The sequence below is a fragment of the Pocillopora damicornis genome, chromosome 2 (assembly GCF_964200805.1).
Source record: "Pocillopora damicornis chromosome 2, jaPocDami1.2, whole genome shotgun sequence".
Lineage (NCBI taxonomy): Eukaryota > Metazoa > Cnidaria > Anthozoa > Scleractinia > Pocilloporidae > Pocillopora > Pocillopora damicornis.
Genome location: NC_142671.1, coordinates 32131935 through 32146534, shown reverse-complemented (window position 1 = coordinate 32146534; position 14600 = coordinate 32131935). Strand labels below are relative to the sequence as shown.

Here is a 14600-nt window from a genome sequence, read left to right as displayed (position 1 = left end):
TAAGTGAATGAAGCTTTTATTAAGACATGGTTTTATGTAAGTTTGTACCGGCCCCAGTTTGCAATATATTATGAGACCTTTATTGCGATTATTTCCAACTAGATGTACTTCATGAGAATATTTCCCTCTCGAATTCGGCAGAATAGTGCTGTTGCAATAACCAGGGTTTTGTGATTATGAAAATGCCCGCTATAAAGATGGAAAAATTGCTATAAATCCTGGTCTTAATGAATGAACACAGTTCATATTATTAATGACACATGAGGTTCAGGTTTTAAATAGAGAAATTGGAGGATCTCTTGCCACAGAGAGTGGTCGTATAAAACACTCTCTGCTATGCTTTTTCATTGCAGCAATTTTCCTTATGTCTTTGAACACTGGCATCTGCATATGACATCATTGAGCTTCGATAAAGGAAAAGCAATAATTTGCCGTATATTTTTTAAAGGATAAACCACAGTATGTATTCAATAGGAGAAGTAGTCTAGTTCTTACTCAAGAGAATATCAACAGTTGATATTATTTTGTTCTTACCTTAATAAAATCTTGCAGCTGTAAAATCTTTCAAGCCAAAGTACATGGGTGTCTACATGATGGAGAAGCGATTTCTCACTTTTCTGATAATGAGTACAGGTGAGACGCGTTCGAGGTAAGGGGAAAAATAAGTAGTCACCCAGAAAAGATAAGAAGACAGGCATCAAAGGTCTATATATATATATATATATGGCATGGCTTAGATGATATGGCATGGCTTAGATGATATATATATATATATACATGCTCACTAGTTTTTCTAGTTTGAGCACTCTGGCATGGCTTAGATGATCCCACATGTGTGAGATCACTTGGGGTGGCTATATGAGTGGACGAGTTAAACAGACCTGTAGGGATGAAGTTGTAGCCTATTTGTCTTTTTCCTCCCACAAAATATACACCGCTCTACTCCTATGTATTGAGCACTGTTTTACGAAAGTCAAAATTTTACACTTTATATAAATGTATATTTTATTTCTAATTCAGAAGGGGGATGTTTTTTTCTTTGATCTCCACTTTGTTATAAATCGCGCGCGCGAATTAGACTGGCTCCAACTTAACATAAACATTGTTAAAACTTTCTTTAATAAATTTCCAAAAGATAGAGTATCACATACTGATGGTGTACTTCTTACTCGAGTAAAATAAATGATTTCTGTAACTAATACTGCAACATGAAAATAGACTCTCTTTCTTTATCATTCAGTACTGCAGATACTTGTTCAGGATGTGACGTAAGTATGCCAGAATAAACTATGCACAAACATCCTAGTCTTGGTATTATTAGCAGAACTTGTTCTTGCACACACAAAAACAAAATACCGATAAGCATTTGTTTTGAATCTTTCAGTTCCTTCTTTGTCAGGCATGGTCGTAGAAATTTCCGCCGTTCAAGACGAAACCCTGTCCCAGTACCTATAAAACTGCCTTCAACGAAAGCCCCTGCTACGACTCTGCGCACAACTGGTAAAATGACTGCAAGCAGCGGTTTTAGAAATACACAAGGTGTATCTGATATTTACAGTTTCTCAAAAAGGAAAACTTCAAAAAGTACACCATCAAATGCCAACATTCCACAAGGTACAGCGCTAAAAGTCAAAACCACAGCTCTCATTAAGGAAAATGATAACACAAGTCGTAATAATAGTGTGAACATAACCCGACCTGCACCATCAGAAGCGTCCAATGTGAAAATATCCGGGAATGATAACATCGCCAATTATAGTGGACAATATAAAGGTCAAAGTCACAACAAGACTTGGGTAAGATTTTTACGAACGATTTCTGAAGTAAGTATGAGCACACATTAATTTAATTTAGATTAAAAATGTGAGGAGGTATGCCTGTTATCAACCAAGAGGAAGGTCTTCTGTTTTTGTTGTTTTTTATTGTTCTTTCTTTAATCAAATTCAATTTATCTAACTGAAAGGAAATATTTCTTTCAGCACTCAGATGAAGCAGGCATTCAAAAGATACAAGAATTTCTCGAGGACAATGGTTGCTTTTCAGCCTCGTTTGACAAGGTAAGAAATTGATTTGGAACTAAGCTCACTGGCAACGTAACTTGTACTTTGCTGACTTTTTCCTAAAAAGAAAATATAATTTTATAAATATATATATAGGGTTAGGGTACATGCTTCAATTAAAAGGCAGGCAGCAAAAGAGGTGAGATTCATGGTAGAAATTATCTTTTTAACAACAGGAAACAGAGGAAATCATTTTCGAGAACCCTGCAAAGGAATCAATGAAACACGATCAAGCTCTGAACACCCTTGAAACGACACTTATGGGTATCTCTATGACAGCAGAAGTAGTTTCCTTAGCATTACTCGCCGTTATAAGGTATGTAATTTGAAAAGGACCACGTTGGAGAACCTGTGGCTTTGAAGTAGTCGGCGCTGGATTTTCAAAATGTTAAGGGAGGAGAAGGGAGAGGGTGTAGGGAACTTAGATGGACCCGAATACAATCCAAGGTTACAATATTCCATATAGCTTTATGCCACAGAAACCGAAGAAAATCCCAGTGGGAGTGCATGGGCTATCAAGCTTGAAAGATAACCTGATTGCTATTTTCTCGTGTTTGTGAAATGTTTGTTTATCCTCGAGTATCGAATAAATCATAATAAAAAGTTCGATTGACTTTTCTTTTAAATGTGGTAGAATTTCAAAGTCAGAGCGAATTTTCGTGCACAAGAATCTGCTCATGTCGTTGGCTTTTGGACAACTGGTATACATTCTTGACATGAATATCTTCCCATCAAAGAACTTACATCATGTAAGTACAGAGAATAGGCAATAAAGTTGAAAAAAGGCGATAACTGTAACCTGTTATGTAAAAATTTTTCGTAACCTGTTTGCTTGTCATGCTTGCTCGTAAATTTTATTGAGAGTGGCAGAGTGGTGTTTAAGTTAACTGAGTCGTAAACCCATGACAACTTTTCCATTATGGCGCTTTTTAAAATCTATCTTAAAAAAAAAAAGAATTTTATGAACATAAGATTTATGATAAAGATTTTGACTAGGAAAAGTGACACTGGGACCGTACTTAGTAACTGGGACTCCGCCGCCATTTGGAAAATCCAAGTGCCACTGAAGAAGGCGTTGATGTTATTCTGTCTTCCTTAACTGAACCCAGTTTAAATTTTCAAAAGTCATATTAAAGAAATAAAAAACGCGCCGAGTGTATTGTTGAGTTATATAAGTACGCGGGAATTGTTAAGAACACGAGAGAAGTGCTTCTCGCACTTCTCGAGTGTTCTTAAATATTCCCAGTTGCTTATATAATTCAACAATGCTCCAGGAACAAGTCTTTTTATTTCTTTTATAAAATGTATCGTACCGATGACGCAGGCTGCGTGCATTATATCTCAACAGTGCACTTGTGTGACGTAGGGCACGTGCTTTATGGAAATTTATAATAAAGTTCGAATATGACGTATGCTGTCATTGGTTGAAAGAGCGTGCTCAATGAGAGTACAGAGCATAGAGCGGAGCTAAAGCTGTCACGCCATCTGCCAAATTGTACTGTGTTTGACCTTTTCCGGGACTTCTCTCTGGCTTTTTTTTCGTTAATTGAAAGTGAAATTTCGGAACAAGCGAACCGGCAAGTAACAACAGAAGAATCAAACAAATGCTTTTAAAAAGGCCAGGCGCCGCAATTGACGTTATTATAACGTGAGCAGAGACGAAAACCCTCAAAGAGAAAACGAAATGGACAGTCCGAGTTTTAGAGGTTTTCACGCTTGGTTAGATGGCAAGCTTATGAATGGTAATAAAAATCAAACAGCTAACACATGTATAGGATGTAAAGTTTCGTGATCAAAAACAAAACAGATCAAAACAAAACAGGATTAACCAAACTACTATAGCTGTTAAAATCCATACTAATTATGCCGCTGTCAGAGCGACTGCGATCACGCTGAGGTCCGTCGCGGCTAGCTCATCATGGCCATCTTCGGTCATCGCAGTGAAGTAAGCCTCGGCCACCCTTCGAGTGAAAAAATAAGAGCTTCCTTTAATATCCCTTCCGACGAGTTGAGTGAAAGGCCACATCGGTCACTGCAGCCGAGTGTCAAGACGCTGTCATCCCGTGCGATCTTTACGTTCCCGTGAACTCGGTGTCATTCACTCATAAAACTCTCGCCTTGGATTGTTTGTTTTCTACTTGTGATGTGAAAAAACTTGCGTGTTTTTATGAGCCACAATGCGGCCGAGTTTAACTGAACAGTTAACTTTCAGATTCTGTATTAGAGACTAAAAAACTTCAGGCAGAGGTGTTAAATTCGACCTGCCGAACAATTCAAGTTTTTAAACTATTGCGGAATGAGGACTTTGATGGTTTTTGAACTTTGATGGTTTGACATTTTTGACAGCTTTAGTCTTGTACAGCCAATCAGATTATTTGAACAATTCCAAAAGGGATACTGATTGGCTTATTGCAGCGTGCTTTATTAGAATATAGAGCATGCAGACGACACTGTGGTTCGCTCTGGGAAGAAAGTTTGTTTTGAAAATTGAGAGAAACTGTATGCTAAGGGAATTTAACGGATTCTTCATTATAAAACAAATAGAGAAGCCTTGACTGTGCCCTGTTCTGTTGTAAAGCACTTAGGAAGCGGCTAGAGCACTCGACTACGTCTCGTGTTTCTCCCTACCCTTTTTTCGTGCTCTAGCCGCTTCCTAAGTGCTTTACAACAGAACAGAGCACAGTCAAGGCTTCTCTATTTGTTAAATAATTAACTCATTCTGACCGATTGCGGCGCGCGCTTTTCTCTGAACATTTCATAATAAACAATACATAAGACTTACCTCGTTTATGATATTCGAAAAATTTGTAGCTAACTGTGAGTCCACACCTGAAAAACTATTATGAGGAAAGTATCAAGGAAATATCTGATACAGATTGCTCTTACAGTACAATATCGCATTTAACTGCTTTTACATTTTCGAAACGGTTCTCCTTTTCAGACCATATGCTCTGTTATTGCTGCCGTCCAGCACTATCTCTACACTTCTCTTTACACTTGGATGTTGATTGAAGCAATAAACCTTTACTTGAAGATGGTGAAGGTTTTCTCTTTTGGAAAGCCATATGCAACATACAGCTTGATTGGATGGGGTAAAGTAATGAATCGATTTTAAATAGGAGAATTGTTTGACAGTGCTACGTTATAACTCTGTGAAAATACATTAGCTTTGCTGTGGTGTTATTGGCTTTAAAAATCAAATAAAGTTCGTCAATCGTGATTCGTCAGTTTCAATGAATTGGTCTCTCTATTCGGTTCCTAACAATAGCCCATTTTACAGTTGCGTGCTTGGTTACCAAGCCTTTGAACAGGCGTGAAGCTAAGGGTGACCATGTTACGATACCAACGTTGCTACTTTTCAAATGTAAAATACTTTGTTATCATGCTCACTAGATACTGGTCTCTGTCACAACAAGGTTACTTGTTCAGCCTCACTCCAAATCGAAGGCTTGGCAACTAAGTAGACAATTGGAAAATGGCCTATTGCAGTGTTGTTAAAAATGTTTTTTTTCTCTTAATATATAGGCGTACCAGGGGTTCTTGTTGCCTTGATGGCAGCAATCCAGCCTTCAACATACGACATGAGTACAATTTTGTACAAAGACATCACGTGTGGAACGCTCAAACTCAGGGGGACTGAGGAAAGAGAAAGGTATCTCACTCAGTGGAAGAAAAAAGTGGATAAAATGAAGTATTCAACTACATCGAGTCCATAGTGAATCACAGTAATAATCTATGGTATAAAAATTGCAATTCATATATGTGTTTTCACTGAAGAGAGACTCGACGATACGACGATGTCAGATGTTGTATTCAAAGTCGTCAGACGAAAATCTTGACAGTCAAATGACACTGAGAATTATTTGTTGTAGCAGACAAATACGGAAATGTGACAAAATTGTAACGTAGGAAGATTATTTCTAGATGCCTTCCTTGTTATCAAAAAGAAAAATGCTTCTTTCAGGAGTTAAATCGTTAACTATCTTCGTTTTCTAAACAGCTATGCTCCCCAATGAAGGCTCATTCAAACCGAATATAAAGATCTACATACAACTTCTTACCAACTTAACTTCCTTCTCCGTGTAAACTGATGATTTCAATGTTTATGGTTTCAGATGTTGGCTCAACGGAAGTATCTGGAAATTCAAAGGACCCGTGCTTGCCATGCTTTTGGTAAATTTTCAAGTCATCGTTGCCCTCCAATAAAAGAACATATATAGCACTCGAAAAACTTTTGAGCGTAATTTTGGGTATTCATCGTCCTCTTTTAACTCTCCCTGTGGTGGACTTAAATAAAATTTAATGTTATCCTAAGAAATTTAAAAACTTTTGCTCTGGCTGTTTTCTGTAGAAATCTTAAAAATCATAAATTTATTAACAGTGCAGGATTCGCTGAAAGAATTTCAAAATTTTTAAAGAAACTTAAAAATGTTTTTTCTGAAAGGTCGCGTTTTGCTTTGTTGGCTTTATTCCCTAATCAGCTGCGTTTGAAATTTTGAAAGAGCCTTCAATCTTTACTTTAAACACTGCTCACAGATGCATTTAAGAATTAAGGGCATATAGCTATTAGAGCCTGGACTCTTAAAGTAACGTGCAATAACCAAGTATCAGGCCGTAGTTTTCTCCAAAATAAGTTCTAAAACATTTTAAAACAGTATTTTTCAATGTCTGAAGCTCAACCAATGTTATTTCTTCATAGCCTTGACTTGAAGTGGGAATCTTATTTAACAATTTTTTTTTTATTTGGGGCTCCGATTGAAACTGTAATGATTCTGTATTTTCATAAATTCTTTTTGCCGTCACTGATGACGGCAATGTGAATGTCTTCAATCCAAACATTAGGCTTCTAAATCAATGGCTGCTCTGCACTTGTGGGTAAATCTTGTTTCGTTCCTTGTCGTCTGTGATAAGAGAGGAATGACTGAGTTCGCAACCTTTGGCATGATACTTGATACTTCATCAGACGTTTAAAGGAGATGGTGGCAACACTTTTCACCCTTTGAACTTAGAATAGCAGTAACGTCCAATCTTGGCATGTTTAACATTAACAAAAGGTTATGTCTTCTGTTATCGTAATGACGTCTGTCTTTTGCCTCCTATTCAGACAAACCTTGGGATCTTTGTTATTGTTCTGCGAGTGAGCTTTGGGAGGATTGGAAGCACAAGTTATGTGCAGACCACCAGGTAAATACATATGGTTGCCTTTAGTGTTTTTTACAAGCTTCTTTTTATGTGTATTTCGTTAATCTTCTACATTTTTACTTAAGGAGGAAGGTACAATTTTTTTCCACAGCGATTTGTTTACTTACGACAGTGGGAAAAAAGCGCATGAAAAAGCGAGCAGAAGACAGTAGTTAGAATGTTAAAATTGAGTTAATGCTAGGTTTAAGGTCAAAGTACTCCATCTTCACCACTAAGAAGGTTCTAACTAAAGTGCAATTGAATGAATCGCGAAAGGCTTTTCTTTCTCTCCAGGAAAGGACTAAAAGCTATCTTCGCTTTGCTTCCATTGCTGGGTGTGACATTTTTGCTGGGCTTCTTTGTTGATTGTCATGTTGCTGTGGAATACGCCTTTGTGTTATTGAATTCAATTCAGGTAAAGCGTATGACGGGATTAGATAATATTCCTGTTTTTTTGGTTACTTTTCATGTGACTTCGAATTCTTAGTCTTAAAAATGGGTGAACAGGAAAATAAGGAAGACGCAGCAATAAATAATAAAGGAAAGATGTACGAGGATAGTTTGTCGTAAGTGGGAGTAAAAAAGAAAATAAATAATCCCCATAACGATTCGCAATCCATCGAAAAAAGCATTCAAAGCCATTCAGAAGAGAGGTGTTAACGATACAACCACCTCAGGATGAATTAGTGGCTAAGGGCGTGTTACCTACGAAGTACGCAATGGCTGTACGGTTTTAGACAGATAGAGTGACAACACAACAGAGCCTGTGCATAGTGTCGGGCACTCATTTATTGGAAAAACTCTCTAACTTTATTCTTTTTAAAAAATGTTAGGGTGTGCTGTTCTTTATTTGTCACTGTGTACTCGATGATCAGGTGAGTATAAATGCTGATATCAATTTTATCATTTGTCTACTGATTTAGCTACATGTTGGTGTTGCTTTATTTTTCTGTGTTTTTGCTTTTTGTTGTTTTTTTTTTTAAATAACGGGATCTTTAAAGAATCTGAATTGAAATGTAAAGCCAAAACTAAGTTAAATGTATTTGAAAGGACGTAACGTACAAGGAACCTACATGAACATAGTACAAGAACATGTAAATTTCCTAAAGCGCGAGAAACCTTTAGTAAGCTACTCGGACAAAGTTGTGTTTCTGAAACTAATTGATAAAGAAAATGGTGAGAATTGTTTTCAGTTAAGGATTACTTTTGAAACTCAGTAAAGAGGCACTCTTTAAAGCTAGAAATGAACATGAAGCAATGATTTACTCTACCTCTTTACAACTGAGGACAAAGCTTGAGGAATGAAAAGGCTTCCAACCAACCTTCATTTAGACTCGGGAGAGCACCTTTACCACTGCTTGCTCTTGCTTTGCGATTATTTCAGTTTGTCTTACATCTTAAACTCAGCACTAGACGAATTGAATCTTTATTTATATATTTATTTTGAAGTAAGTAAGTAACTAAAGCCTTTATTTAAAGAGGGTGGCACTTAATAGCCAAAGGCTAATAAACTTGTGGCCCTCACAACTATTTACAATCTAAAATACTGTAAGCTAAAATATATATATATACAGTTAAAATATAAAATATGACAGGATTCGATTATAAGATAAAAATAAATTATTAAATTATGAAATGATGCAAAAATTGTTGTTCCTTAAAAATCTTGGCAAACATGTTCTTTTTAAAACATGCTACAGAATTTAGTTTCCTAATTTCAATTGGTGTACTGTTCCACAGTCTTGTTGCCGAAACAGCGAAAGAGCGTCCTCCTTCTGTTTCTCTTTTATATTTAGGACAAACAGCATTAGTGCTTGAATATCTAGTGTTGCGGGAGTGCCGCTTATTATTTAAAATTAAGTGTTCATTTAGATAATTCGGCAAAGTCCCATTAATTCGCTTATACATTATTGTGCATTTATCAATCTTATGTTGCTCATAAAACGGGATCCAACCTAGCTTGTTAAACAAAGCAACTGATGGTGTCATGCGATCGGCATAACAAATAACGCGTGCCGCACGTTTTTGCAATCTTAAGACCCTATGAACCGACTCTTTATCGCAATTTGCCCAAACAACGTTAGCGTAAGACATAACAGGGCGAATAATGCTATTATAAAACTGAAGTCGCTGTTTAAGAGGTAGACACGCTCGGATCTTACGCAATATTGCGATTCTAGAGGCCAACTTTTTACATACTTTCTCAACATGTTCATTAAATGACAATTTGCTGTCAATTTCTACGCCTAACAAGGTAGCACAATCCACATTACTGAGCTGTTTTCCATTTACGATTACATCTATGTCACTTCTATTTATGTTGGCCACGCGTCTTTTGCCAGTGATCGTAAGTACTTTAGTCTTGTCTTCATTTAATGGGAGCTTATTCGCTGAAGCCCATAATTGAATTTCAGAGACAGACTTGTTTAGTGATGGATTTAAGGTGGCTAAGTCCTTCACATCCGCAGAAGCGGTGACAGTCGTATCGTCTGCGTAGAGGTCCAACTGAGCACTTGTGTACAAGGGCAGATCGTTGATAAACAAAATGAAGAATAAAGGACCCAAAATACTGCCCTGGGGGACTCCATGCAACATCAAAGCTTCGCTTGACTCACTCCCATTTACACGGACCACTTGCTTCCTTTCCGACAAATAAGAGTGACACCAGGCAAGCTCCCGGTTTACTATGCCGTACAGTTCCAACTTGCGCAACAACAGCTTATGGTCCACCATGTCGAAAGCCTTACGATAATCGACCAGGACCATGCTGCAAACCTGATTATTATCTAGGCTGAACAAAAGCTCGTCAATTAACTTGATTAGGGCAGTCTCGGTACTGTGCATCCTACGAAACCCAGACTGTCTGGAATATAACAAGTTATTATCCATAAGGAAAGCATATAGAGAGTTGTGCATGAAGTAATGAAAGGATTTTCATTTTCTTGGCAAATAAGTCTTTGATAAGTCGTTGATAATATTTTTGGCATATTTCCCCAAAGAGGTAAGTCCAAATGCGACAGGCCGGTATAACACCCAAAGTAAGTCAAACTCATTTCTATGCATGAAATAAGAGATGATTTGTTACCAATCATCAACCCTTTTTCGTTTATGTTTCTAGGTTCGTAATGCCATGAATAAGATGTTACGTAAGAGGAAACGGGTACACAGTCTCCAGCAATACAAACAGGAGCCCAAAAAAGCGACGGGAATGGCTATCAAGAAAACAGTAGGTGGTGTAGTCTCACCTTAATGGAAATTTGTCGTTTAGAGCGATGATTTGAATAACGAGAACAACGTACTCAATACCAAAATTAACAATGCCCCAGTGTTATCATCCTGCACCACGCACTGAATAACCACAACCTTTGAAGAAAAAAAAATAGAGTATCATGGCTAATGAGCGTGTACAATTTTTTTTTTCCAGGAGTTGTGAAGAATAAGACGAACGAGCGAGGAACGAGCGAGTGAGTTTCTTTCTCACAACAAGTGACAAAAAGCTAACCTCCACCACTCCTCCTCCCTCCCCTCCCCTGGCGGTAAATAGCGACTGGTCCATAAAAGAGTGAAAAACAAAATTAGATTAATTAGATCAAAGAAAAGAATATTAGAAGGGCTGAAAAAATTGTCCAAGGAGCGAGGTTCACAAAACGAAGCAATGGTTTCAACAAATGTTGATCTTTTTAAAATGACTCAGGTAGTTTAGTCTTACAGAACATTTACCAGAAACTGAATTGATCAACTGTATCATTAACTGTTAAAGGAATGTATTTAAAATGTAGTGTATTGTTTAAAATAACCCATAGGAAAATAAAAATTGTTACAAATCGAAAATTTGTGTTGCTGGTATGGTCAGCGTGAAACTGGAGCAGAAAAAGTACGCTCATGCTGGCGTGACGTGTGATGACTTGGATCTGTGTAGCTCCCACGCTAATCCTAGGGCGGGCGTTTTCGAAGGGGTATACAACAAATTTCCCCAAAATGCCTATCCCCCCTTTTTTTTTACGCGAGCAATGGGCGCGAAAAACTTTGTTATTCTTAGTCAATGAAAGACATGTGAATGAAAGACATGTGAATGAAAGACATGTGAATGAAAGACATGTGGCCCCACTAATTTTTTGAGAGTAGCAACGTTAGCGTCGACTCTAGCGATTCTTGGATTTCCAAAGAGCAGTTATCAAAGTTGGACAAATTACCTCATCATCATCATCATCATATTCATTCCCTCATTTGCCCACGCAGTCATGTGTACTTTTAACTACTTTAGTTTAATTAGATAAAAAATTTTTCATTTATAGTTTGCTTGCCTTCTGATGGAGAGGGCTGTGAATAAAATGCAAACCATTTTTATTCAAAATGACCGGTGTATAAGTTAAGAATTTTTTTCTCTTTTGGCCGCCATATGTTGCGTACAATCTTGCAATTTGAGTATATATTCTGAGCAAAGGGACTCTTTGAAGGGGCTTCCATGCCAACAGCTTATCCAAATAATTAGAGAGGAGCTCACAACGTGCGCTAGGCCTCACTCTCATAAAACATGATAACTCCACTTTTATACAAAAAGGTTAGTTATGACCATAGGGACCCTACTTTTCGTGCACTTGATTCCCAGAATTCCGCGTGGCGAGCTAAAATCAATTTTTTTTTTCACTAATATTTTTTGGACTCACGAGACAGACTTCGCCAACTGCTTGTACTCTAATACTTCTCCCGAGTTCAATTTTTTTTCCAAACGTCGTTGTGTCCACTGGGATAATGTATCCGTTAAACAAAAAAGGTTATGATATTATTCACCCTTGGCTTCGATTAACATGTTCGGCAAAGTTTTACCATAGCTAACGCTTCGTAACGGAATCATGTGCTGCAGATCAAACTTCTTTAGGTTTTTCTTTTTACCTCTTGCCCGGTCAATGGCGATTTTTTTGGCAAAGGTGGATCTTAAGATCCCGGGTATACAATATACAAGAATTCTGTCGCCTAAGCTCTTTCAAAATGCCGGGAATCGTTGCGCAATAGAATAATCAAACCACAAACTGTTTACACATTTACCTTTTCAACCCACTAATTACTTCAGTTTTATCCCTTTGCCGTTGTAAAGTTATTCTATTCGCTCCGTGATTCTATGAACTTTTAGCAGTTTCGTATAGACAAAATTGAATAGGGAAGGGGGGAGGGGATCTTGTCAATGATTTAGAGTGGTGGGCTAGAGACAGGAGTTTGATATTTTTTCAGGTTTCCGTGAACGAGGTTCGAATCATACCAATTAGTCGCCAGAGTGGCACTCTCCAGAAGTTTCGCAAGTACAGTACACGTCTTGCCTTTCTCATGGATTTGATGATCGTCCGCGTACATTGATAGCGCAGAATCCACGTTGTATGAAAGTTCATTCTGAAATATGTTCCTCAATACTCCAATATCACGCACCGCCATCTTGGATCGAGGGCCGCACCAAAACGAGGCTGGACAGGCATCCTGGACCACACGCTTGTTTAGCCAATATGGCTGAAGGTGGATTTTCTGCTGCGTGGTCGAAATCTCTCCGCAATGTTCCGTTTTTTGACGCCTCTTTTATGGAGACATGGCTTGAGACCGATGGAGAAGTCCCGAAGAAGATGGTAACTCGTGGTTATAGTAACTTCTGCGAAGGGTATATCTTCGATGTCGAAGGTAAAAATTTCCTTTCAGTCTCAAATTTAACTGCAACACTGGTGTGATTTCACGCTACGCATGCTTCTTTAGGCATCTTAGATGGTGCTTTTTTTCGTTTATTGCACGATTCGCCATTCGAAATCTCTTGTGCAAAATCTATAGTGTATTAAACTTCCATATTCGCACTTTGCTTTCAGTAAAAACTCAGGATACAGAAGTAATTGTTAGAGCTCGAAGCTACAAATCACAGAGAAAAAATGAAGAGCCATGGAGGTTACAGGTAAGCTTATTTATAATACTTAAGTTTTGTCTCAGCTCGAACTTTGCTTGATGTAATTTTCATACGAGTTAATTCTTAAAACATACACACACACATTCACAGCAGATATTTATCCATTTAATTTTTTTTAGGTTGAGATATCAAGGACTCCCGAAGTTAAAATAACCAGTACCTCCTGCAACTGGGAAGCAGGTGCAGGGCTCTGTAACCATGCAATAGGGCTGGTTCACCTCCTTGAGCATTATAGAAAACTGGGCTTAAAAAGTGTACCTCCTGCCATGTCAAAAACAAGTCTACCACAAACATGGCACGTTCCTCAAAGGACAGCAGGAATCAATCCCCGCGAGGTGCAAGAGGTGCTGGTGCAGCAAGTGAAACCACCGAGCAATGATGCAACACAAAAAAAGAAAATACGCAGGTTAGATGGAGTACGGTCCACTCTGTATAATCCGATTCCAGAACATTTTGGTTCACCCAAAATCATTGATTCTATGAGAGACATTCAAACAATATGAAGACATGCAAGTAAACAGTATTGTTCCAGAAACTGACAGTTTGGCTATCTTCGAGTAAATTTAAAGATGTTTGTGCCCGAAGGGCTGACTTTGAATCACTGGCAGTAAGGCAACTAAAGAAGACTGTGCAAACTGCAGCCATGAGGCATGGTATAAATACAGAAGAAGAGGCAGCGTCTGCATATGCTGACAGTGGAGATTGCAATGTTTTCCCTGCCGGGATTGTTATCAACCCATCATGTCCACATCTGGCTGCCTCTCCAGATCGAAGGGTCTATGATCCCTCTGAAAACAATCCCTGGGGGCTGCTGGAAATCAAGTGCCCTATTACGGATTCAATCTCGCAGCTGAAATATCTGAAATGTGTAAATGGGGTTTATAAACTTCGAAAAACACATAGCTATTACTACCAGATCATGGGACAGATGATGTTGACAGGTTGTGAATGGGTAGATTTTTATGTTTATTGTAAATCTGACTTTCATTTAGAAAGAGTGAGGTTTGATGCAGAATTTTGTTCAGAGATGAAGATGAAATTAGACAAATTTTATTTTGAATACCTCCTCCCTGAACTGTTAAAAAAAGTGGGGGCATAGCCTGCTTTGTGAAGCATAGTTAAAAAAATCTGTATGACTAAGCCTAATGTTTTGATAAGTGCTTGAAATAGGATGTATGCTGCAGCAGCAGAGACAAATAATTTATGAAAGGATTTAGGATTTTTGGACTAAGTACATGTAACCAACTCATGTGAGCTGTATAGAGAATGTGATTTCGAACCTCCCTTACAAGGGGGCACCACCTCTATCCTAAAATCTTCTTGTGGGGGGGGGGGGGGTAAGGAAATGTAATGGAACTACACAATACTAACAGGCAAGTTATAGTTTCAATATAGTGGCCCTCTAAAGTTTGTGAGAAGGC

The 14600-nt window shown here is 38.0% G+C and overlaps 2 protein-coding genes across 4 annotated transcripts; both read left to right on the top strand.

The window, feature by feature from the left end:
* The first annotated feature begins 433 nt into the window (after positions 1-433).
* LOC113674121 (uncharacterized) lies at positions 434-11072 on the top strand. Of its 3 annotated transcripts, XM_089197884.1 has the most exons (14): positions 434-633; positions 1241-1268; positions 1385-1796; positions 1980-2057; positions 2237-2376; positions 2695-2809; positions 5002-5152; positions 5586-5712; positions 6176-6233; positions 7165-7244; positions 7536-7656; positions 8075-8116; positions 10360-10471; positions 10666-11072. In XM_089197884.1, exons 1-14 carry the CDS (start codon positions 579-581, stop codon positions 10707-10709), a joined length of 1563 nt encoding a protein of 520 aa, XP_089054010.1. In that variant the 5' UTR covers positions 434-578; the 3' UTR covers positions 10710-11072. The 3 variants fall into 3 exon arrangements, with proteins under 3 accessions (XP_089054010.1, XP_089054012.1, XP_089054009.1); XM_089197886.1 differs by lacking the exon at positions 434-633 and having other exon boundaries at positions 1160-1796; positions 10360-10467; XM_089197883.1 differs by lacking the exon at positions 434-633 and having other exon boundaries at positions 1160-1796.
* A 1646-nt stretch (positions 11073-12718) lies between these two features.
* Positions 12719-14398, top strand: LOC149050873 (uncharacterized). Its single transcript, XM_089193416.1, has 4 exons — positions 12719-12905; positions 13085-13167; positions 13299-13670; positions 13712-14398. Exons 1-4 carry the CDS (start codon positions 12737-12739, stop codon positions 14276-14278), a joined length of 1191 nt encoding a protein of 396 aa, XP_089049542.1. The 5' UTR covers positions 12719-12736; the 3' UTR covers positions 14279-14398.
* Positions 14399-14600: the final 202 nt, after the last annotated feature.

What these genes read in the sequence shown, in the direction of transcription:
- LOC113674121 (XM_089197883.1), top strand. Translation starts at nt 1,290, where the DNA reads ATGCACAAACATCCTAGTCTTGGTATTATTAGCAGAACTTGTTCTTGC. An exon ending in AGTTATGTGCAGACCACCAG is followed by an intron (nt 7,245 to 7,535) that starts GTAAATACATAT and finishes CTTTCTCTCCAG; the next exon opens with GAAAGGACTAAAAGCTATCT. An exon ending in TGTTATTGAATTCAATTCAG is followed by an intron (nt 7,657 to 8,074) that starts GTAAAGCGTATG and finishes AAAAAATGTTAG; the next exon opens with GGTGTGCTGTTCTTTATTTG.
- LOC149050873 (XM_089193416.1), top strand. Translation starts at nt 12,737, where the DNA reads ATGGCTGAAGGTGGATTTTCTGCTGCGTGGTCGAAATCTCTCCGCAAT. An exon ending in GTATATCTTCGATGTCGAAG is followed by an intron (nt 12,906 to 13,084) that starts GTAAAAATTTCC and finishes CTTTGCTTTCAG; the next exon opens with TAAAAACTCAGGATACAGAA. An exon ending in TTGATTCTATGAGAGACATT is followed by an intron (nt 13,671 to 13,711) that starts CAAACAATATGA and finishes GTATTGTTCCAG; the next exon opens with AAACTGACAGTTTGGCTATC.